The sequence below is a fragment of the Artemia sp. Qi Xiang Cuo genome, chromosome 14 (assembly GCF_049724085.1).
Source record: "Artemia sp. Qi Xiang Cuo chromosome 14, ASM4972408v1, whole genome shotgun sequence".
NCBI lineage: Eukaryota > Metazoa > Arthropoda > Branchiopoda > Anostraca > Artemiidae > Artemia > Artemia sp. Qi Xiang Cuo.
In genome coordinates this window covers 6825266-6850493 of record NC_142807.1, presented here as the reverse complement: position 1 = coordinate 6850493, position 25228 = coordinate 6825266, and the positions used below count along the sequence as shown (strand labels likewise).

General features: G+C 33.7%; 1 protein-coding gene across 1 annotated transcript in view; it reads right to left on the bottom strand.

The window, feature by feature from the left end:
* LOC148944074 (tubulin polyglutamylase TTLL5-like) overlaps positions 1-25228 on the bottom strand; it is a 136971-nt gene that overhangs the window by 6886 nt on the left and 104857 nt on the right. Inside the window, exons 8-10 of the mRNA XM_089100602.1 lie at positions 16759-17134; positions 6222-6303; positions 3236-3386 (exon numbers count right to left, since the gene is read on the bottom strand). Coding sequence (XP_088956728.1) covers positions 3236-3386; positions 6222-6303; positions 16759-17134 — 609 coding nt within the window. The remainder of the gene's footprint in view (positions 1-3235; positions 3387-6221; positions 6304-16758; positions 17135-25228) is intronic.

The window sequence follows — 25228 nt, the reverse complement described above, 5'->3', positions numbered from 1 at the left end:
TTTTTCTACAAATTTCAATGACCAAGGTATTGATTTGATATTTGAAGTCGTCCCCTAAATTTGAGTCAAGCTATAGTGGACGTCTTGCTGTTGAAAATACCACCCCTTTTTGTTGAAACCTGGTGAAATTACTTAACTAAATGTGAACCAATAGCTCAAAATGGTGAATCAAACCTTTCTTTAATTAAAATTCAAAAAACTGCTATAGTGCTCCATCAATTTCCGTAAAAAAAACAATATCTTTTAATTATATTAATTAAAAAAAATCCAAGAAAAATATTTCTCAAAGAAAATAAGAGAGTGAAATTAAAACCAGAAACTTGTAACATAAGTTAAAACTTAAAATAGAACCAAATTAGTTTAAGTAAATGAAACCTAATATAAACATAATTTAAAATGACACTATAAATCATCTTCAGTAAAACAGGAAGAACACTTTAGCCCTTAGAAGGTTTGTGGGAGTGGTAGCCCTCACTTTATTTGTTGCAATGTCTACTTCTCTTGAGTTTCAAATCATTATTCATTCTAGTATTTCTTTGTTTTAGGTTTCTTCTATTCATCTAAATTTCTAGTCGTTTTAAGTTGGCTTATTTAATAACTTTATTTATTAACGTTTTAAGTTTTAGTATCGCTCTTTAATTTTTGAAATAATTTTTTTGAAAATAATTTCTAAAATTAACTTCAGCTCATTTTTTAAATTGAAATAAGTTCTGTTGGGGGTTAATTTTAGGAATTCTTGTAAAGTTTTTTTTTTCAATCTTTCTGCTTTAAAAGTGAAATTTTGGATTGCCATTTAAGTTTGAATATTCGGTCAGAATGTCAAAGCCATAGCTTTGTGCAATAAATCCTTAATGATATTTCTACTTTAAAATTCGGGGCTTTCCATCATACACATTGAATGTGTGATGGTCATACACATTTTTTTCTTTTTTTTTATTTTTTTTTTTTTTTTTTTTACATTGCAAATCTGTCTATTTTCTGCTATTCTATTCGGCTAAGGTATCCTGGCCCACTTTTCGTAAATAACTTTAAATCAATGAAATATAGGTACAACTATGGGCTAAATGGATATAAAGATATGGGGCTAATAGATGTATCTTGCTATTCTATGGGACGTGTCTATTAAATGTATGAATAAATACATAGAGCAAGCAAATCAAAAATATGGTAAAATATAATGAAGCATAAATATATACAATGATAAGGCAAAATATCTAAATTTTTCTATTAAATATAGTTGTATCTATAAGGTAAAATAGATGTATATATATCGGGGTAACAGGCATATCATGCTATTCTACGGGGAAAAAGCATTCTGACCCATATTTTGTAAATAACTTTAAATATAGATTTATCCATGTAATTACTTTTAAAGAACCTTTTCATGTTCTATTTTGTTGTAACTGTTAGTGTGGTTAAAAATAAATGCACGTCTAGGTCATTTACAAAAAAAAAATTCAAAAGTTTCAAACACATCGGAAAAAAGTTTTTTCATCCCATTTTCTGGAAGCTCGTGCCTCCAATCTAATACATGTCCTTTTTACGCTGGGATTCCCTTGGTCCAGTATCTGACAATTGTAAGGTTTTAGCCTTTTTACAAAATCCTTTTTTGGGTCCCATTTCTGGGCAAACAATTATTGTTTTTCATTTTGCTTGTGCATTGAGGTCCCCTTGGCCCAAAAGCTTAACGATATAGGCTTCAAACGGATCGAAGAAAAAAATATTAGGACCTTTTTCGAGCTCTGGTTTCCAGGTGTTCCTGTCCTTCACCTAAAGGAGTCCCTTTGTTTTTAAATTCAGATTCCATTCCATTGTCCCGAAGAATTGCAGATAACAGTTTTAAACGAACAGAAACAAGTAGTTGTTCGTCCTATTTTCGGGTCCTCTAATTCCCCCCTCCTCTCAGAAAATCTAAGACATAATTTTCACGGGAAATAATTCCTGTATAGTTTAATCTTATCTGAAAATAGAGTTGTTTGGCTCACCTCCAAGCCCCTTATTTTGGGTTCCGTGCCTTCAACCTAACTGAATATATACATGTTTATTAGTTTTCAACTTTTCCCAGAGACTTACAAATGCGGTTTTAAGCCATTCAGAAAAAAGTTGTTTTGCCCTTTTCGGGCTCTATTGTTAGACAAAGCAATATTTTTTATTTTTTGTGTAAAAGGGTACCCTTAGCCCTGGGGCCTTTGGGTGTAAAGTCCAAACCATTTTGAAAAAAAGTTCCCTTTTTTGGGACCTATTGTTGGGCGAACAAAGACTTTTTTATTTGTTTTCTTGTATATTGAGGTTAAATTGGCCGAAGGATTTAGGGACATAATTTTCAAGGCTTTTGAAAAAATGCACTATTTTTAAGTTGATCGCACCCACCACCCAATTTTCCCTTAAATATCAGGACTCCCTTTTCCTAGGGATTTACACTTTTTAGTTTCAAACTGATCAGAAAATAATTTTCTGGTTCTTTTTAAGATTCCATTTTCAAGCGAACCAATATATGTTTCTTTTATCTTATGCATTGAGGTTACCATCGCCAAAGAACTTACGGGGATAATTTTTGAATAGATTGAAAAAAGCCAGCTATGACCCTTTTTATGGCCTTATATTTAGGGGAAATTTTTCCCGGAAACTAGACTCTCATCTGTATGTCATGTTCCCCTTGAACCAGAGACTTATGGCTCTATGTTTAAAATGATCAGGAACAAGTACCTATTTGGCTTTTTCTGGGCTGCAAAAAGACCTTCACTCTTTCAACAAAAATCTATGGTTCCTTTGGAATGGTTCTCAAAAGTTTCAAGCCAATCGGACAACCAAGATCAAACAAATCAATCTTCTTTTAATATAAAACCTATTTTCAAACGATGGGAAATTTGCATAATGCAGAGTCTTGTCCCTGGGATTGCGTGTATCATGTCATTCCCAGATGTATGTTTATTGGATCTGTCAACTATTTTAATAAAAGAAGCTATCTAACAACACGAGGGGTTACAGGCATGTCAAGAGTCAAACAGGCACTGGAGAAGGGCTGATGGGTTCGTTGGTGGTGTCACCTTCGGGGCTTTGCTATTTCAGAAACCTCTCAAATGGTGAGGCTTTTCAATAAGTAACAGATTTGGCATCAATCGTGATTTAAAAAAGATAAGAAAATATAGGGTTATTTTATGTCAAATTTTCTCTTATTTATCAGAAACTAATCTCTGATTTGCACATTAAGTTTTTGTTTATACAAACAACTAACCTGGTGCAAACTTCGATTTCTGGTTGCGACGCGACACACAAATTTTTCTACCAAATTCAGCTGCTGTTGACCCGGTTGCGACGCTAAATATCCTAGTCGTTGCATAATGCATCCTAAGTAGCGACTAAATAGTTTTCTTGCTTGACTTGCACTGTTGACAGACAAAGAGATACAAAAGAGGGAAAAAGAGAACAGAAAACAATTAGGAAAAATTTAAAATACTCAAAAAGATATTGATAGGGATGAAATATTAGACTTTTTTCTACCACACCCAATTGATATATCCAATTGCAATCCTTTGATTGTTTCATTTCGAAGGAGAAATAAATTACCCTTGACGCTAGACAAAATAATTTATTTGTATCACACACAGAGAAGAAAATTGAAACCTCTTATTGTATTAAAGTATTTATTCTTCTTTTGATTTTTATTCTTTTTCTATTTTTGGCATTCTTTGTAATCTCTTACCCCTGGACGCTAGAAAAATTATTTATTTGCAGCATAAATGAAAATAAAGTTTGTTTTCTATTAAAGTGGTTTTTCTTCGTTTTGATTTTGTTCTTTCATTTCTTTTTCCCCTTTTTGCTTATTATCTTTTTCGGCCATAATGTTAATTGATGTATTTCTTGAACAGCATGATTGGCTTGTTACAGGGTCCCATGTTTATGCTTCTTTTTCTTCTGAAATATTCTATTAAAAACCGTAAAATAATTTATCATGGTCATTTCTCCTGAAGAACACGGCAAAAGCCATGGGAGAGCAAGGAATCAACTGGGAAGGTAAAACTCTTAGATTTTGATTATGCTGATGATCTGAGCGTCCTATATGAAAATGTTGGTAAAATTATTGCTTTTTTGCAGATTTTTAGAGCTCAGGGTGCAACAATAGGCTTGGAAATTCACAGAAGAAAATTAAGTCACTTAGATTGGGAATAAGTTAAGTTGAAGAGGGGATGCTGGTTAACAAGAAGATCGAAAAAGTGGACAGCTTCACTTACCTAGGTAATATTATTAATAAATATTGTGGATGCAGTGATGCTAAAACTGGAATAGCCAAGGTCCGGGGTATTTTCCACAGTTGAAAAAGTTTGGAAGAAAAGGAAGATAAGCCAGAGAACCAAAATTGAGAAACTGGAAGTTACATTCATGACAGTGGTCAAGTATGGCTCTGAAACACGGGCGCTACGGAAAACAGAGAAGGATTTATTACATGCTTTTCAGAGTAATTATCCACGATTTTTTTTTGGGTACCCGTCAGACTGGCCGTATTTCAAACATTAAGCTCTATGAGAAATGGTGGACCCCCCCCCCCCCGATGATTTATTCTGCATATTATATAGATAGATAGATAAGTGTATTTTAAAGCCAAATATACGGCCATGAACACAGTAAAATAACATAAATGAAAGGCACAAATAACATAAACTTTGATCAGTGAGCATCATAAAACACTTAAATGAAACGCTACATTAACCTAGTAATAGTACCTTTTTTTTTTAGCTAACAAAATTTCCAGATACCTCGCTATTCTTCTGTAATTTTTTTATTTTCTGACTTCAAACTATCCAAATACTTTACCCCCTCCCCCCCCCCTATGTGCAAATATATAGCCCAAATTATATATTTCCAATATATTCTGTCTCGCGCTAAGCGAAAAAAATCTAATGAAGAAACAGGTTTCGTTTTCGAGTTTTACATAGTGTGAACTTGAGAGAGTGGTGCATAATACACAAGTACCAAAATTTCTTCCCCCTACGGAAATCAAAAAATAAAACTCAAATAAAATTCTCAAATTTGGAAAGCCTTATTTTCCACGGGGGGGGGAAGGTATTTTTCGCGGGGGGAATGTGTATTTTCCGGGGGGTTATTTTCTGCGGGGGTATTTTTCGGGGGGGTATTTTCCGGGGGGCTATTTTCCGCGGGGTATTTTCCGGGGGGAGGGGGTAAACGCCTTGAACCATGAAAAATGTGGCTCTTTCCCACTTTCTGAGAGCTATAGTGAGAGAAAGGTTGAGATGGCTTCAACACGTTCTGCGGATGAAACATGACAGATTGCCAAAGACCTTCCTTTTTGGTCAACCATCTAGGGACAAACAAAAAGCCATCGTCCCCGAAGTATGTGAGAGGAGTTGGTAAAGAAGGGTTTAAGGGAAATGGGACTACTTGTAAGGGTGTAAAGAGGGAGGATTTAAATAGATTGGTAGGGAGGAGGAGCTTGCGTAGCTCTGTGGGTCTCAGGTGGCTTGGTGTGCTGCAATATGTTTTTAGTAGTAGTAGTAGTTAATGATTAGACTCACGAGATTAATATCTTAATTAAAGTTAGTATAATAGTTAATATATTTAATAGAATATCTTTTAAAATGTAAAATATTTTTAAAACAAGATTTAGAAGAGGTCTTATGGCTTTGATATGTCCCTTAAGCCTGTCTGAATTGGAATATTAAGGATTCTACGCCTTAAGACAGTTATACACCAACTGTAGAGAGCAAGTTTCACCTTGTGTTCATTCATGCATAAGAATATCAGAAACAACCACGCCCTTCTATCTTTTATTATTCTCCTTATTGATAAGTGTAACGTGAATAGAAAAGACCGTACCTTTCTCTCAGTTCGAGCCAATAGCCAATTGGCTATTGGCTATTACTTCTGAACAATGGACCAAGTATCCAGAACAATTATATATTTTAGCAATATTAGCGTTAATTACCTTATTCAAGTTATTACCCGAATACAAAGGGCTCTTTATTACAGTAATTCGCCAATTAGGACAAGCCAACACACGACTTCAGAGGAGGCTTTAGCGAAATGTGGGCTTTTGAAGCTCATAGGGAAAATCCTGGCTATGCCAATTTTAATTTCGCTTGACTTAATATCGCGAACCATCTTTGTTTAAATGTCAAAAGAAAACCCTAACAAAGCTACTTAGTATTCAATTAGTTACGTGAAACTACAATAAGCTATAAACTGTTAAAAATAACTCATATTACCTCAATCTTTTCCCTTCATTTATTGAATATTTTAATTCTTCAAAAATAGTATCAATCCACCTGTTTCCATCTTCTGGAGATTCTGAAAACAAGCTATTATTAACAGTAAAATAATAATAAAAAAGTTTAACAGCTCTTTAACACTTCCTTTCATGTACGAGCCTCGTATAACCTATTAATTGGAATATAATTTTTGTATTTAATCTTTCAAAAAAAAATAATAAAAAATAATAAAAAAAAGTACTTTCCTGGCTTCATATCTTCCAGAAGTTGGAAAATATCAGGACAATTAGAAAAGTTTTCCATTTGATTCATTTTGAAAATTATGATTTGAAAAATATGATTCAATTGATACATTATTATTCATTTTATGAAAACATTTGAAAAATACGATTCATTTGATCATTTTATGAAAATTAACAATTTGTACTTTTGTAAAGACCTGATCTTGTGAATTTTATGTAGTGAAGACAAAAAAACAAAATATATTAACAATACTTTTAAATTGTTTTGTTTATTTGATTTGAAGAATATAATATTGGGCCTAACTAATCTTTAAATTTTATGTTTGTGTTTATTTCATCTTAGAAATTAATTTCTAAAGGTATACTAGTTAAGAATTTCATTATTTCCTGGTTAACAATAAAAAAGCATTACGTCGCCTCTGACCCCAATGTTTGCCAGCTTAGCAGCCATCATAAACAGGGTTGCCACCGTCAGTAGATTTTACTAGATCTAGTAAAAAAAATCTAGTAAATTTAGAGGATCTAGTAAATTTCCCGAAATCTAGTAAAAACTAGTAAAAAGTCATGATTTATAGTAAACAAAACTTTTTTTATTTTCCATGAATTCAGGAAAAAATTACCGTAAACATATGACAATTTACAATTTTTGCTTGTACTGTTTTACAGTTTGCGATTTTGCTTGTCTGATCTCGGAGACAGACAAGCAGTCACTATTTTCATAAACAAAAGCTTCAACTCCCGGCGTCTGAAAGGTTCGACAGAAGCAGCTTTCTGTGTATCAAATCTTATCAACTAAAAATGAAGCTATAATGACACTGGGATTTGTGATGATTGGGAATCTATTGGAATCAAACAAAGCCAGTCACCCAAGGTGATATTTTTTAACTTGTAGGTTTCCGTAACTTTCAATCATACCATGAAAACGAAAGAAAAGAGAAAAAGAGAAAAAAAAGAAGAAAAAAGGAAAAACAGATTGTGAATATCGTATTGATTATCCTCCTATAGTAAAATTTTTTTTCAGCATTTAGTAAATACAGATGCAATCTAGTAAATTTTTCTTCTCCGATTTAGTAAATTTTTCCAGGTCAGGGTGGCAACCCTGATCATAAACGGACATTGCTTTGCTGGGGTCATTGGCAAAGTTTTCTTGTTAGTAGCACACCCTTGCAAGCAACGCCTTTGGTGTGCTACCGATCGATTTTGTTTGCGTTTTATTATTAAATAAATTATTACTACTATTAGTAATTTTTCATTTCTTGTGTTTTTAAGTTAGACATTGATTTCTAGAAATATACCGGTTATCAATTTTAGGAAAAAATAAAATGATGAACTTTTTAATTTTGAGTTCTGTATTATCGATTCGACCCTTTTTAATAAGGTTTGTTGCAGTCTTTCAAAATATATATATATATATATATATATATATATATATTATATATATATATATATATATATATATATATATATATATATATATATATATATATATATATATATATATATATTATATATATATATATATATATATATATATATATATATATATATATATATATATATATATATATATATATATATATATATATATATATATATATATATGTTTATTGACTACAAATAAAATGGCATAAACTACAAACCGACAAAAATATTTGGAACTTTTTTTTCTTATAGCCTTGACTTTGAAGACATTGTCGCCCTCCACTATAACTTCGCTAATACATCCTTCAGTCAATCAAGCCATCTCCTCCAAAACACTTTTCAGTCATTTCTTGTTAAAAAAAATTTTTTATTTCAACTCACTCACACGGGTTTTTCTACATTTGAACCAAAGAATAACACTTTTCAGTCATTTCTTGTTAATTTTTTTTTATTTCAACTCACCCACACGGGTTTTTCTACATTTGTAGAGACATACACACAGTCCGAAGAGACACAAAAAGCCCAAAGAGACAAACACAAGCTTCTAAAGTAAAATTTTGAAAAATTTTGAGTTTGGGGGGAAGGGGGATTTTCAAAACCTCTTCCCGTGATATAATGTGTACTCTGAAGTCAATTCTGATGTTTTTAGCACTGTATTTATTAGTGCTTTAGAAATATTTTAAAAGCTTCTAAAGTATAATTTTGTAAAATTTTGAGTTTGGAGGGGCGGGGGATTTTCAAAACATTTTCCCGTGATATAACATGTCCTCTGAAGTCGATTCTGATGTTTTAGCACCGTATCTATTAGTGCTATAGAAATATTTTAAAAGCTTCTAAAGTATAATTTTGGAAAATTTTGAGTTGAGGGGTACGGGGGATTTTCAAAACCACGTCCCGTTATATAACGTGTCCACTGAAGTCGAGTATAATGTTTGAGGGCTCTTTATATTAGTGTTTTATAAATATTTTAAAAGCTTTTATAGTATCATTTTGTAAAATATGAGTGTGGGGGGATGTATTAAAATTTTTTTTTATAATTTCTGTATTGTGTATCCAAGAGTTGAATTCAAGAATGATATTTTGTCATTTTAAGATACGTACAAAAATGTATTTTACATAGTTTTCTTATAAGAAACAAGAGTTTACGATCGAAAAAGCCTTATTAGCTCAGATTTTACGGAAATAGTTTTATTTTTCGATCCAAAAATAGACTTAAGTTCCGCATTTGATCCAGAGAATTGTATTTCCATAATTTTCTTACAAAAAAAAACTATAGTTTACGGTCTAAAACCCTTTATAGCTCAGATTTTTCAGAAATGGTGTGTCTGAAAATAGATGTAGGCAAATTCCTTTTCCTACATCTTCTATGTTTTAATATACATTCTAAACGCTTGATACGCTAGCTTACTCTAAAAAATAATGAAAATGTAACAATATAATATTTTTAATGAAATTATGCTATGTAGAATATTAATGCAGAAATATATTATGATACATTATTAATATCAATGATTAACTTTGGACATTTTGAATGTGTTCCATAAAATAGTTCACCATATTCTCTCTTGATATTGTAGTTATCGTCGTCTCTTAGTTCGTAATCAGTAGAATAATCATTATTCCATTTTGAATCATACACAGTTTTTACCGGTGTCTCATGAACAGGCTCAATATACTTTTTGTCTTTGCTATTATTTGATTCATTGACTGTTTGATCAATGGGAGTAATTTTTACTGGTGCTTTGTTCTTCATCGTTTCATCTTTATATTCCGTAGTGATATTTTTTGACAATGCCATTTTTATTTTTCTTGCAAGTTCACTGTCTATTAATACATTATTTTTACACAGGTAGCAGTTTCGGCACGTAAACAAGATATGGTTCACGATATTAGTAGCAGAGTAGGCCTCTCTTTTATTAGCCTTCCGTTGAATGCTAATACCCGAAAGCTGATGATTGGATGTATCCGTAGGTAATGTACTACCTGCAGCAGTAGCAAGGAGTTGTCCTCTATCGTCAATAATTATTTTCATGTTAGTATTCTCTTTGAGTGCAATCATCTCTGGAGATCTCAATCTCGCATAGCCACCATCATAAGAGTTAAATTTTTTCGGTATCCCAAAGAAATTTAATCCCTTACTGTCATGACAATGCATGCATACATTTCCAATAGTGCTACCACTTGTACTTGTTTCATAGTTTAAATACTTCTCCTTGTCGGCATTCAATGCTACAATAACCTTGTTATGTGAACACACTCTATTAAAATGTTCCATCTTCACTTACTTTTTTAAAAGATATGATTTATGTGTTTATCGTTCCACTGTGTCAAAAATACTGATTTAATACATGCAGCAGACTAGGTAGTGACGATAAGCGCTCATAGAATGTCAGCCACAACGCCACATTATTTCTCTTACAAACTCTAGAGTAAAAGGTAATTAACCTAAATAATACTTTGAAATTTAAGATATATACAAAAACAAAAAAATAAATAAAGTTGAAAAAATTTCGATGTTTAAAAAAAAATAGTTTATTTTTATGAAAAAAATAATGAATTATTAGTTAAGATTGTACGGATATAGTTTTATTTTTAAATCCAAAACAGTACTTAAGTTTCATATTTGAACCTGAGAATTGTATTTTCCATAATTTTCTTTCAACAATCTAGAGTTTACAGTCAAAAACCCTTATTAGCTCAGATTTTACAGGGGGATGGGTTTTACGAGCTTCCACTAGGAGCATCAATTCTATTATACTTGACTTATTGTATCGGAATAGTATCACCTTAATTCTCTGTATTTAGAGGTAATATCCATTGTCATAGCTAGGCAATAATCCTCGAGGGGGGAGGGGGAACGGTTTTACGATATTCCACTAGGAGTACAAATTCTAGTATACTTGACTTATTGTATCGGAATACTATCACCTTAATTCTCTGTATTTAGAGGTAATATCCATTATCACAGCTAGGCAATAATCCTAGTGCGGGTGTGGGGGACGGGTTTTACGAGGTTCCTCTAGGAGTATAAATTCTATTATACTAGAATTATTGTATTGGAATATTATCACCTTAATTCTCTGTATTTAGAGGTAATATCCATGGTCACAGCTAGGCAATAATCCTCGCGCGGTGAGGGGGGCGGGTTTTAGGAGGTTCCAGTAGGACTGTCAAATCTAGTATACTTGACTTATTGCATCGGGATACTATCACCTTAATTCTCTGTATTTAGAGGTAATATCCATTGTCACAGCGAGGCAATAATCCGCGAACGGGGCTGGGACCGGGTTTTACGAGTTTACAGTAGGAGCATGAATTCAAGTATACTTGACTTATTGTATCGGAATACTATAACCTTAATTCTCTGTATTTAGAGTTAATATCAATTGTCACAGCCAGGCAATAATCCTCGTGCGGGGAGGTAGAAGGGATTTCCGAGATTCCACTAGGAGCTTGAATTCTATTATCCTTAACTTATTGTATCGAAATACTTCACCTTAATTATCGGTATTTAGAGATAATATCCATTGTTAAAGCTAGGCCACAAACCTAGTGCGGGGCGGGGGACGGGTTTTACGAGTTCCTACCAGGAGCTTAAGTTCTATTATGCTTTAATTATTGTATTGGAATACTATCACATTAATTCTTTGTATTTAGTGTTAATATCCAGTGTCACAGCTAGGCAATAATCCTCGCACGGGGAGGGGAAAAGTTTTTAGGAGATTCCTCTAGGAACATAAATTCTAGTATACTTGACTTATTGTATTGTAATTCTATGACCTTAATTCTCTGTATTTAGAGATAATATCCTTTGTCACAGCCAGGCAATAACCCTAGCACGGGGAGGGGGAAGAGTTTTACGAGCTTCCACTAGGAGCATAAATTCTATTATGCTTGAATTATTGTATTGGAATACTATCACCTTTTCCCCTCCCCTGCCCTCGGAAATGTGGGAACGAAGGGTCTCTGAGCCTTCCCCTTGATGCAGATGTTTTCCCTCCATAATTGACCCCACCCCTCCCTGCCCTCAGAAATGGGGGAACGAAGGGAACGTTAGATCCTATTTTAAATTGACACTACTTATCAAACATCACTTGTGTATTATACAGATCACATATCTCATTACCCCTTTTTAAATGTTAATCAAATAATTATGATTATAGTGTCCAATTTTTTGTCTGCTTTTCAAAATGTTCGTTTTTGTTTAGAATTAAGTTTTTTTTATAGCAAATACCCCCCCCCCCCGTGCAACTGAACCCCCCAAGTAACTGAACCCCTGTATAACCGAAACCCCGTACAACTGAACCTCCGTGCTACTGTATCCTCGTGCAACTCGATCCCATTTAACTAATCCCCGTGTAACTGAATCCGCATGTAACTGAACCCTCGTGCAAGTCAACCCTCGGGCAAATCAACTCCCTCAAAACACTTTTCAGCCATTTCTTGTTATTTTTTTTTATTTCTAAACTATTTAAAATTGACAACACTGTGCAAATCATCACTTGTGTATTATACAGTACACATTCATCCCATCTCCTCCAAAACACTTTTCAGTCATTTCTTGTTAAAATTATCCAATCACTAATTACCTCTTTTTTTCTCCACCTTCAAATGTTCCTTTAGTACCTACGCAATTAGACTAAGTCATCGCCCAGTTAACACTAAGATGTAAATTGAGGAATCCTCTCTCAATAACAAACCAAACCAGATTATACCCACCTAACCAGATCAAAAAATGGCGGTCACAATAACTTGATTAGTAATTGGATTCAGATATACTACGAACGGACTTTCAGTCCTACATTCACGGGTTTCTGCAAAGTGTTATGGGCTTCATTGAAAAAATACCAGTTTAAACAAAAAAATATAATAAAAAAAAATAAATATGTATCCATGAGTTTGACCTCCAAAAAATGAGTGTCATAATAGAAAACCTGTCTGCCAACCCATGTAGATATGCCTCAGGCTTGTGAAACTGCATGTATATTTTCAATGCATTGGGGCTTTTCTACTCACCCCCTCAAAAGTTGCCCTTTTACCGTTACTTGACAAGGTCGTCTTTTGTTTGATATTTTTTCGTGTTTGTTTGTAAAACTTTTCTCGTTTTATTATGTTCTGTGGACTTTGATCTGTATTTTTTACTCATTAATTCTGTTTTTGTACTGAGGACGGTTGACCAAAGGTATATAATATATATATATATATATATATATATATATATATATATATATATATATATATATATATGTCGCTTAGATAATTTTTATTTTCTTTTTCATAAAGAAGACCGCTCTTTCCAATCAAAAAGCCTAATTCACGGGCTTTTGGCACCCCAGTCACTACATTTGCCAATTCGGATCTTCAACCATTCCAAACGATTTTCACTTTACTCTAAAAAATAGAACTGTTACCGTCTCTTTTCTGAGGGGGGTCGCCCCCTCCTCAGTACCTCTCCCTTTACGCTAAAGATTGACTTTTTGTTCCAATTATTTAAGAATAACTCCTGAATGACTGTTTAGCATAAAGAGCGAGGTATTGAGGAGGGGGCAACCCCCTTCATATACATAACAATTTCTGTTTTTTTAAGTTTTAATGTTGCTCCTTACTTACAGTTGAAAAAACTTTTCTTTAATTTAATTTCTGATCGTTTTTTAAATAATACCGGCAAGTCAGGTTTTTCTCCATGGAAAAATCCCTTCGCACACAAAAATTCCTCCATGTAAAGATGTTCAAAGGTAGTCTCCTCCAGAAACCTCCTCTCAGCCCCCCCCCCCAAAAAAAATATCTGTATAGTTCCCAATAACCAATACTATGTGTAAACAATGAACAATGGGCAAAATTCATGGCTTGCAGCCCTTTCCCCGGGGACAGTGGGGGTCAAGTCATCCTAAAGGACATAAGTATTAGATCTTTCGACTATTGGGAACAAAATGGCTATCTAAAAATTTTGTATAGGTGACTTAGGGGAAAAAAGGGCATGGAGGAGGGCTAGCTACCCCCAAGGTTTTTGGTCACTTAAATAGGGCACTAGTACTTTTGGTTTCCGAACAAATGAGCCCCCTCCCGATCTTTTAGGACAACTGGTTCTATACGATCACCCTTGGAAAAAAAACAACAACAAATAAACATGCATCCCTGATCTTTCATCTGGTAAAAAAGGCAGATTTCCACATTTTTGTATATAGGAGTTTGAAACCTCTAAATAGGGTTCTCTAATATTCTGAATCTGATGGTGTGATGTTCATTAAGATCACTTGATATTTTAGGTGTTTTACTCCCCTTTTTCAAAAACTGGGCAAATTTCGGATCTAGAAACACAGAACGGCGCATCGATCATGATGATAAGATTGGTAAATAATAAGTAACACAAAAAAAGTTGTGAAATTCTTTTATATTAAACGTTACATGTAAAATTTGGCATCACTCACAGATGAGAAGAAGGGTTAAAACTTATTTGCAAGATGTACACAAACACATATACGTGTCTGTATTAAAATTTGAAATGAACAGGATACACCGTCGGCCAAAAAAAATGCACACAGTAAGAGATACCTTACAAGTGGGTCTTTTCCTATAGCCTCATTTAACGTTTTTTCTGTGTCTTTTTATTCTTTACCTGAGACTGTTCTTCACAGAGCAACAGAATTTTTTTATTCCAACTATTACATTCCAAATATCATCTAAATATATAAACAACGTTCAAATAATTAGTATTAAATAATAATCCACCAAGCCGAAAAATCTGTAACGAAGAAACAAACGAGGATCATTCCGCAAACTGAAAAACGAGCAATAATATGGGAATATATTGGTCGAAACCTCAACTCAACAGTAACTACTTAAAAATCGTCACTCACCCCCTCAAAAGTTGCCCTTTTACCGTTACTTGAAAAGGTCGTCTTTTGTTTGATATTTTTTCGTGTTTGTTTGTAAAACTTTTCTCGTTTTATTATGTTCTGTGGACTTTGATCTGTATTTTTTACTCATTAATTCTGTTTTTGTACTGAGGACGGTTGACCAAAGGTTGCCCCCTCCTCAATACCTCATTCTTTACGCTAAAGTTTTACTTTTTTTCAATTATTTAAGAATGGCTCTTGAAACACAAGGGCCATTTAATTAGAATAATAGTTTTAGGAGTTCTAGAGAAACTAGAACTCCTTTTTTAGAAGTTCTAGAGAAACTTTACGGTAGAGAGTGAGATCTTGATGAGGCAGAAACCCCCCTCATACACGTAGGGATTTCTTTACGTTTAAAGTTTTAATATTGCTCCTTACTTTCAGTTGAAAAAAACTTTTGTGTTTTTGTATAATTTTTGATCGTTTTTAAATAATGCCGTGAAGTTCGGCTCCCCATCGACGGAAAATTCCCTTCCCCCACAAAAATTGTTCCATGAAAAGATCCTCCCATGCAACCCCCCCCTCTTTTGATGGAAAATCCTCTCCCCCCAGAAAAATATCTGTGTACTTCCCAATGACCAATACTATATATAAACAATAGGCAATGTTCGAAGCTTGCAGCCTTTCCCACAGGAGATATGGGGGTTCAAGTCTTACTCAAAGACATGGTTATTGGATATTTAGACTGTGTGGAAAAAAATCAGCTATTCGAAATATTTGATTGGACGACTTTGGGGAAGAATGGAGCGTGAGAGGGGCCTAGTTGCCCCCGATCCTTTTGGTAATTTAAAAAGGACATTATAACTTTTTGTTTCCGATAAAATGAGCCCCCTAACGATCTTCTAGGATCACTGATTCGATATAATCACCCCTGTGAGAAATAGACTAACAAAAACAACAACAAATAAACACACATTCGTGATCTTTATTTTCGGAAAAATAAAAAACTTTACATTTTTGTATATAAGAGCTTAAACCTCTACAATAGGGTTCTCTGATATGTTGAATCTGATGGTGTAATTTTCATGAAGTTTACTTGATTTTTTGAGGATGTCTCCCATCTTTTTTAATTATTGGACAAATTTTCTCAGGCTCTTAACTTTTGATGGGTAGCATTAAACTTTATGGATTTTATATATTTTGAATAAGCATTAAAACTTAATTGTTTTATTGTATCTATTGTTATTAAGGCTCTGTTTCTTAGATTTTCGGTTACTATTGAGCCGAATCGCTCCGTACTTACAGTTCGTTACCGCGAACTGTGTGGTTAATAAATTAAGTTTTCAAATAAGTAAGTAATGTACTACTTTATAGTAGTTAATTTCGTTCGAATATTTCAAATACCAATTTAGCCATTTTAGTTTCATTGAAAAAGACAAAAAAAAAAAAAAAAAAAAAAAAATGAAAAAGTTTACTATTGCAACGTATCATAAATTTATGTTTCTTAACATTATTATATATCAATTTGCTACTATAGACAATTTTAGAAAAGTTCAATGAGTGCAGAATACATCAAGAAAAAAAGAAGAAACGCTTCCATTTATGATATTTCATAAAAAAAAAATCGAAAAAACGTAATCTCCTTACTAACCGAAATTATTTCAGCGAACAAATTTAAAAAGAAAACTTTTACAAAAACATTTACTGTAGCTTTTTATTTAATTATCTTATTTGTCGTATCTTGCAAGTTAGCAATCATTCGGCAATTGGAGTAAGCACGCCCTTTTTTATTTAATAGGCTAATAATTTATTTTAACAGACTAAACTTTGGGACGCGACTTCGTAAACTAGCGTGTTGCTATATGGTCACATTTTTTTAAAAAATATTTAATTAACATAATTAATATAATTAAAAAGAAAATATAAACATAATTAAAATATGATTAAATTATATAGAATAGCTAAGTTCAAAATACACATATAATTCGAAACAAGCTAGAATTGTTTGGTATTTTGTAGGTTTAAAAAAATTACCTCTCATAATTTCAGCTATTGGCCTTACTATGTTGCTGATCTTCTTTGAAACATATCCTTTTTCAAAGTATTTTTCATAATTTTTGAATCTTGCCAGATCTGTATGAGTTATAGGAAACTCAAAATCTTTTCTTCGATGCTTCTTAACACCTAACATTGATTGGTCACCTTTAGGGAATAAAAAGTCGTGGAAGGCTGTGTTTAAATCAGTGTCAGCGTAATTATAGTAACGATGCATGCTAACCTCTGTTGGGAAGATACGTATAAATTCTCCTTTTCTTGTATGCTGCTGCTCAAAATAATGGAAGATTGTGCTAAAGTCACTCTTCGCTGACCGTCTTCTATTATCGGCAGATTTGGAACGAAACCGTCCACTCTTAAATAAGGATACACAGAATTTAAATAATGTATTGGAGGAGGGAGGCACTAAAAATGTTTTGTTTCCGATTCGTCTAAACGCCTATGCAATAAAAGACCCTATTGGGCATGGAACTTGTTCACGGTTAGGGAACGAGGTAATTAAGCAACATCGATATGTGTTTCCAGATAATCAAAACAATCTATCTACAATATATTGGGAACGCCTACGGGGATCAAGCGGATACTTTCGGGGAGGTGTATCCGGAGGGAGGGGGGCTTAGTGGAACTCGTATTTGCTTCTGAGTAGAACGACAAAAGTTAAATATCTATGGAACCCGATCTATAGTAGTTCTGAATCGTAGAATTAGTTACATCTCTATTAGCATGATCAGTTTAACTGAATTACTTGGGGTGTTCCTCAGGGATCACTTTTAAGGCCCCTTTTATATCTGGCTTATGTTGAGATAATATTATTTTATTTGCTAAAGTGCTTCCTCACACCTTTTGTGGATTACAGTTTCTTGTTAGCCATTAGAGGAATTGCTGGAGAAAGTCAACAGGATGTTGGTCATTTATGACCAACACCCTATCATTTATAGTAAAGTTAGAAGTATGGCAAATATTGGTAAGAGAGTTTCTTAACGGTATACCCGTCTGGCAGGTAAATGAAGTAAGTTAGTTAGGTTTCGTTCTAAATTGTATTGTATCTCGGAAGCATTACAGTGTCAGTTGCACCAGAAGCTCCAAGAATTGTGAAAGTTGCAAGGGGTATAACGATATTAAAGTATGTTTTACCTTTATCGGTTCTTTTAACACTACACTATGCGATAGTAAGCCATTATATTTCTTATGGCCGTGTTTTGTAGTCGAGTACTTTTATGTAATTTCAGAAAAGTGCAGGTTCTGTTGGATAAAGCCGTTTGACAGTTGTGAAATTTTGTCAAAGACGTTAATGACGAAGTAGCTAGTTTCAGGTGTCTGAGTGGGCTTAACGTAGGACAAAGTTGGCATCACCTTTCCCCTATTTTGAAATATTACCATTCTTAAAGTGTGCCCTTTAGTGTTTAGGAAGTTCTTTCTTATTAATAGCGCCCTTCACTCATTTAACACCGGAAATGCGGACAATTTCGTGTTTTGAGTGTCAAAACACTATGCAGTTCTGCCTTAATATCCGTTGTTTAACTCCGGGAAATTGAAATATTATTTGACTGAGGTCTGGCGAGGGTTGAGCACACTAGTATATTTAAAATTAGACTAATTGAGTGTTACTTTTATGAAGATGCATAGTTTATTACTATCATAATTCGTATATAGAAATACAGTTTTATTAACTCTATTCGGTACAACATATAAAAATTCACATCTATTCACTTGTAACGCCGGTAACTAACTAATTATTTTCATTCAATGGAGCGCAATTCCCCACCCAGGCTTACATCTCGTTTCAGAGTTCAAGGTTATTTATTAAACTTCAGAATATATAATAAGTTAGCAATTGAGTTTAGATGGAATCACCACAACTACTTATATTTCTTATTTATTTTTTTGTGAAAGTGGTGTCAGGATGTCATGATTTTATGATTGTCAAGACACATGATGAAAATCATGGTGTCGTGATTTTATGAGTGTCAAGACACTATGCAGTTCTGCCTCAATATCCGTTGTTTAACTCCGGAAATTAGAATATTATTTGACTGAGATTTGGGGGGGGGGGGAGGTGAGCACACGAGTCTATTTAAAAATAGACTAAATAAGTTTTACTTTCATGAAGATCCATTGTTTATTACTTATATTTCTCATTTATTTTTTTATGGAAGTGGTAAGATGAAAGAGAGGTCTTCCTTCTTTTAAGTAATCAATTAATTGGTTGAAAGTGAAATCGTTGCAGCCACCTTTTGTCAGGTATTTTGTCAACTTCCCTTGGTGGTTGTTGAGAGTGATATTTATTTTACATGTTGTTTGTAAATAAATCAGTTTATTTGAGTTCAATCAATTATGTCGAAGTGTGCTGACTTCCATTGGGCAGGTGCGTATGAATTTTTCTTTCCTTGTGTGCTGTTTGCCAAATTACTGGAAATTGACGCTGAAATTCATCTTGGCCGATAGTCTTCTAGAATTGGTATATTTGGAACGAAATCACCCACTCTTAAATAGGAACAACAAGAAGTGTATATTGAATATTTTACTTATTTATTTACAATTTAATAGACGGACATTTACAAGCTAAATTGGTTTTCATCCGTTCCAAACAGTCTATAGATGGTTACTTAGCAATTTTTAAAGAAACGTTGTTTTTTCTATGACAATCATCGTTCTAGAGCAACTTCATTCATACTTACTTTATTTGGCAATGTTCCATAAAAGGTTGTCAATTTCATGCTCAAGTGGCGGTTGTAAACCCGTTAAAAATGTTAGCACCAAACGATATACCCCACGAACTATTTGGAATAGGATCAAACAACAAAAAGTCGTGCCCCTTTAAACCCGTGTCTCCTCAAAAACAACTACTCCTCATTTTCAACTTCGCTTCTATAGAGTGGCTTACTACTTGTCCCTTCAAAAAAAGACCCAGTAAATGTCGGTACTTATCACTTATAGCCACCACACTCAAGAAGTGAAGTTAGGTTAATCCTAATGAAATATACATAAGTTTCATGAAAATGAAGTGCTTTAGTAACAAAATTACCGAAACTAAAACAGAGAATTATCTAAATCAGGCCCTTAGAATGCATTATACTAGATGGTTTCTAACCCAACCAAAATGCCAACTACGATATTTAAATAAAATGTAACTACAATGTAGTTTATCTCTCTCAAACTAAGCTGATTGTCACCGGGTACATACTGAAATACAGAAAGAAACCGGTTCTACATAGATCAAGAGCTTGAGTGTGGTAGCTATAAGAGATAACTACCAAGACGTCAATTCAACGCCCTCTTCACCAGCAATAGCTCTATCTAAGTGATAAAATGGTAATAATAAAGTTGATGGTAAAGTGGCGTTTACAAGTGTGTCTAGCTAGAACCCCATGTCTAGACACGTGTCTAACTAGAACTCAATGTCTTGGCAACGACCGTTCACAAGTAAAATTTGGCACTTAGCTAGACACGCTAGACAAGGCGCTTGGCTAGTTATTGAGTTCTGGACTCTAGAACTCAATGTCTAGGATTTTCGAATACAGCCAATCAGAATATTGTCAAGTTCCACTATTTTTATGATATATGTTTACATTTTAGAACTGAAATTTAATTTTTGTTTTCTCATTAATTGTTTTTTTTTTCATTTTAGGCAAATATGCAACAGCAGACATAATATTGAAGCACACAAAGGCAATTGTTTCATTTATCTCACCTATTATCTTGTGACAGTAAAAATAGGGATTACAGTTTAGAAAGTTTTGCCTGCACAAGCTCTCTTGATTGGCTAGAAATGACAATTTGAAACTAAATTTTCAATTTTAGCTAAGCACCGAATTTTACTTGTGAACGGTCGTTGTCTAGACATTGAATTCTGGCTAAACACGTGTCTGGACATGGGATTCTAGCTAGACACGCTTGTGAACGCCGCTTAATAAACATTATGCAAGGCGTGACTCGTGTTAATAGCAACGAAAACTCTAAAAAAATTAATTTTAATGATAACAATCACATCAAAAGATTCCACTTTTTACGGTGATTACGGTGATAAAACTTAGCAACTTTGAAGACACATGTCAAAGGTAAGTAAAATGGGTGAGATCTGACCGCAGTTTCCCTTAAGCGTAATAATTACTATATAGCATACTGTTTAATAATTACTACGATAGAAAGGTATTCTATCACAAAAACTATTTTTCCATCATAGGCAGCGCACTAGCACTGCCTAAGTAAAGAACGATGTGGGCACAGTGTGTTTTTTTTCCTCTATACCCGGTCACTAGTAGAGTGCTACATTATACTTTGAGTAGATTATGTTCCTTGCCGTGCTATTTGATTAGATTATGTTCCTTGCCGTGCTACTTGAGTAGATTATGTTCCTTACTGTGCTATTGGCTTGGTTTATGTTCCTTGGTACCTTTCCAGAGCATGGCCTTATGGATTTGCCTGGTTTATGTTCCTTGCCATGCTATTTAAGCTTCTGCCTCGTTTTGCGGGACCGGGGGTGTGGAATTCCCTCCCGGATGCTATTAGACAAGTTGATAGTGTAAGCCAGCTCAAGAGTAGATTGAAGCGTTACCTTTTGGGTTATAATCTGAATGATTAGATTTTTGAATTTGATTAATGTTTGGTATGAAAATTGTTTGGACAGATAATGGTCGCATTTTGCGAAATTACCCAGCCAAAGCGCACGGAGTCGGCTCTATAGCGTAGCTGATACTTATTTATTTTGTCATAGTTGATTTAGTTAGATGTATCTCTTTTTTTTTTTTTTTTTTTTTTTTTTTTTTTTTGAGTGTATGTTTTAAGGATGATATGCGATATTTCTCACTTGCAATTTCTAGAGTGTAATCCTTTTAGAGTAGGAGATGTTCTTTATGTTGATTCAGCTCAAGTGCTGATTTTTCCCCGTAAAGAGATAGTTTTTATGTGGATGTAGAGCTTTATAATAATGGATTTGCAGCCATCGTAAACAAACCTTCGGGTTTTTGTAGATGGCCGCTGTAAATTTGTTTGTATTTTTTTATGTTAAATAAATTAATTTGAATTTGAATTTGCCTAGGTTATGTTCCTTGGTACCTTTCCAAGCAAAGCGATCAAACACGTTATATTTGGAAGCAGGGATGTGATTGTGTAATGCAATCAGACGGGCTTAGACATAGGTTTCTAAGCCAAAACTTTTGATCGTCACATTACGTATTCAAAAGGTTTATTGCACTTTCTGAAAAAATACTGGTTTCAGTCATAGGGTAAGAAAATCCTATTCTTTGTATGAATAATGTTTTTTACTAAAGACATATCCAAGCTGCACATGTTTCTGACTAAAAGATTGTCAAACACTAATAAGCTCTAGGCTGACGGTACCTTGCATCATGTCTAGAATTGATTGACATATGGTGTTATAACATTTACCCAAAAAAATAACTCTATTTGTGAAAAAGGGTATAGCATTTGTGAATTGGAGTTGAACAGTGTTGTCATACCAAAAAAAGAATTTTAATAAAGAAATTCAGAACAATCTAGAAATCCTTACAAATCAAGTAGTGAGGTATATATGAGTATGAACCATCAAGGATCATAAGCACGAACGACCCTAATCGCCAGGGACCTCAACCCCCAAAGGTACCCCCGCCCCACCAACGTTTTGGCCCCCTCCCCCATTTTTTTGATTTTTTTTTATGTTTTTTTAACTTTTTTTATTATTTTTTTTTAACATGATATATATTTTCAACTTTGTTTTACATCTCTTAGAATGGCATGAAACATACTTAAAACATTAAAAAAAATCACATTTAATATTTTCCGAATTCAAAATAAGAATGATATAGAAATGTTAGTCGTGACTTTTACTATTAGAAAAATATTGTTTGTAGTTGCACTTTTTTTTATTGGACTAAATTTTTTTTTGGACTTCGAAATTATTCAAAAATTTTTTCTTTTTCTTTTTTACGTATCTTAAAATGACATTAAATATGACTGTAACAATTGTACTCTATGCTTGCCCAGAGACACGATGAGGCTTTCCCACCTCCTTACCCCCATTTTTATTGAATTTTTTTCGAAGCTTTTTTTGTTTTTTTATTATTTTTTTAACACGATATTTTTTTCAACTTTTTTATACATCTCTTAGAATGACATGTAACATACTTAAAACATAAAAAAAATCACATTTAATATTTTCCGAATTCAAAATGAGAATGATATAGAAATGTTAGTCGTGGCTTTTAAGCACCTTAAAAGTCAAGTGTTAGTCGGGACTTTTATATTTTTTCAACTTTTTTTACATCTCTTAGAATGGCATGTAACATACTTAAAACATAAAAAAATCACATTTAATATTTTCCAAAATTAAAATGAGAATGATATAGAAATGTTAGTCGTGACTTTTACTGTTGGAAAAATATTGTTTGTAGTAGCACTTTTTTTTATTGGATTAGAATTTTTTTTGGACTCCGAAATTATTCAACTTTTTTTACGTATCTTAAAATGACATGAAATATGCTTATGGCTCTAACAATTGTACTCTATGCTTGCTCAGAGACACGAATCGGCTTTCACACTTGTACTCTATGTCCGGTTATCGACACTACCTAGTTTATTGGATGTATTAAATCAGTATTTTTTGCACAGTGGAACAATAAACACAACTCATATCTCTAAGAAGTGAAGATGAAGCATTTCAAAAAAGTATGTTCACATGATAGTGTTATTGTAGCATTGAATGCCGACAAGGAGAAGTATTTAAACTATAAAATACGTACAAGTGGTAGCACTATCGGAAACGTATGCGTGCATTGTCTAGACAGTAAGGAATGAAATTTCTTTGGAGTACCAAAAAAATTCAACTCTTACGATGGTGGATATGCGAGATTGAGATCTCCGGAGATGATTGCACTCAAAGAGAATGCCAACATAAAAATAATAGTTGATGAAGAGGGGTATCTTCTTGCTATTGCTTGTGGTAACATATTACCCAGTGTTAAACCGTACCGTTAGCTTTCAGGTATTAGCATTCAAATGAAAGCAAAGACGAAAAGAAAGGCCTACTCTTCTACTACTATCATAAACCATATCTTGTCTCTGTGCTGGAACTGTTACCTGCGTAAAAATAATCTGATAATAGACAGTGAAATTGCCTGAAAAATAAAAAGAGCATTGGCAGAAAATATCACTAAGGAATATAAAGATGAATCGATGAAAAACAAAGTACCAGAAAACGTTACTGCCATTGATCAAACGGTCAATGCGCCAAATAATACCAAAGACAAAAAGCATATTTACCCTGTCGATGACAAACCTGTAAAAATTGTGTATGACTCAAAATGGATTAATTATGATTCTACTGATTACGAACTAAGAGACGAGAATAGCTATAGTACCAAGAGACAACATGGTGAACCATTTTATGGAACAGATTCAAAATGTCCAAAGTTGATCATTGATGTTAATAATGTATAATAATGTATCTACCATATATTTAGATTAATAACATATATGTCGTTATTTAATTAAAAATATGTTATCTATTACTTTGTTATATTCCCATTATTTCTAGGGTAAGCGAAGACAGACACTGAGAGTAGCAAACACCTAACCAAACACACAAGAAAAAAGAGTGAGAGACACATACAAGTACATAGACTCAGACATACAAACCGAAAAAGACAGGCACTGGGATAAGCAAACACCTACCCAAACACACACAGACAAAACAAAACAAAGCAGACACACACAGACAAAGAAAGTGAGAAACACATGCAAACATATAGATTCAGACATACCAACCGAGAAAGACTTGCACTGGAATAAGCAAACACCCGCCCAAACACACAAGCAAAAAGAGTGAGTGAGATAAAAACGCATGCAAATATAAAGATTCAGACATACAAACCAACAATCACAGGCATTGACATAGGAAAACACCCGCCCAGACACATAAGCAAAGAGAGTGAGACAAAAACACATATAAATATATAGATTCTGACATACAAACCGACAAAGACAGGCAATGGGATAAGAAAACATCCACCCAGAAACACAGGCACGGAGACTGGGAGATATAAAAACACATGAGAATATATTGATTCCGACATACAAGGCGACAGAGACAGGCACTGAGATAAGCAAACACCCACCCAGACACATAAGCAGAGGAACTGAGAGAGAAAAATACATGTAAATATATGGATTCAGACATACAAACCGACAAAGAAAGGCACTGATATGAGCAAACACCCGCCCAGACATAGGCCCAGAGAGTGAGAGATACAAAAACACATGCAAATATATAGATTCAGACATACAAACCAACAATGACAGGCATTGAGATAGGCAAACACCCCGCCCCGACACATAAGCAAAGAGAGTGAGAGAGTCAAAGACAGATAAACATATAGACTCTGACACACAAACCGACAAAGACAGGCACTGGGAGAAGCAAATTTCCGCCCAGACACATAGGCAAAGAGAGTGG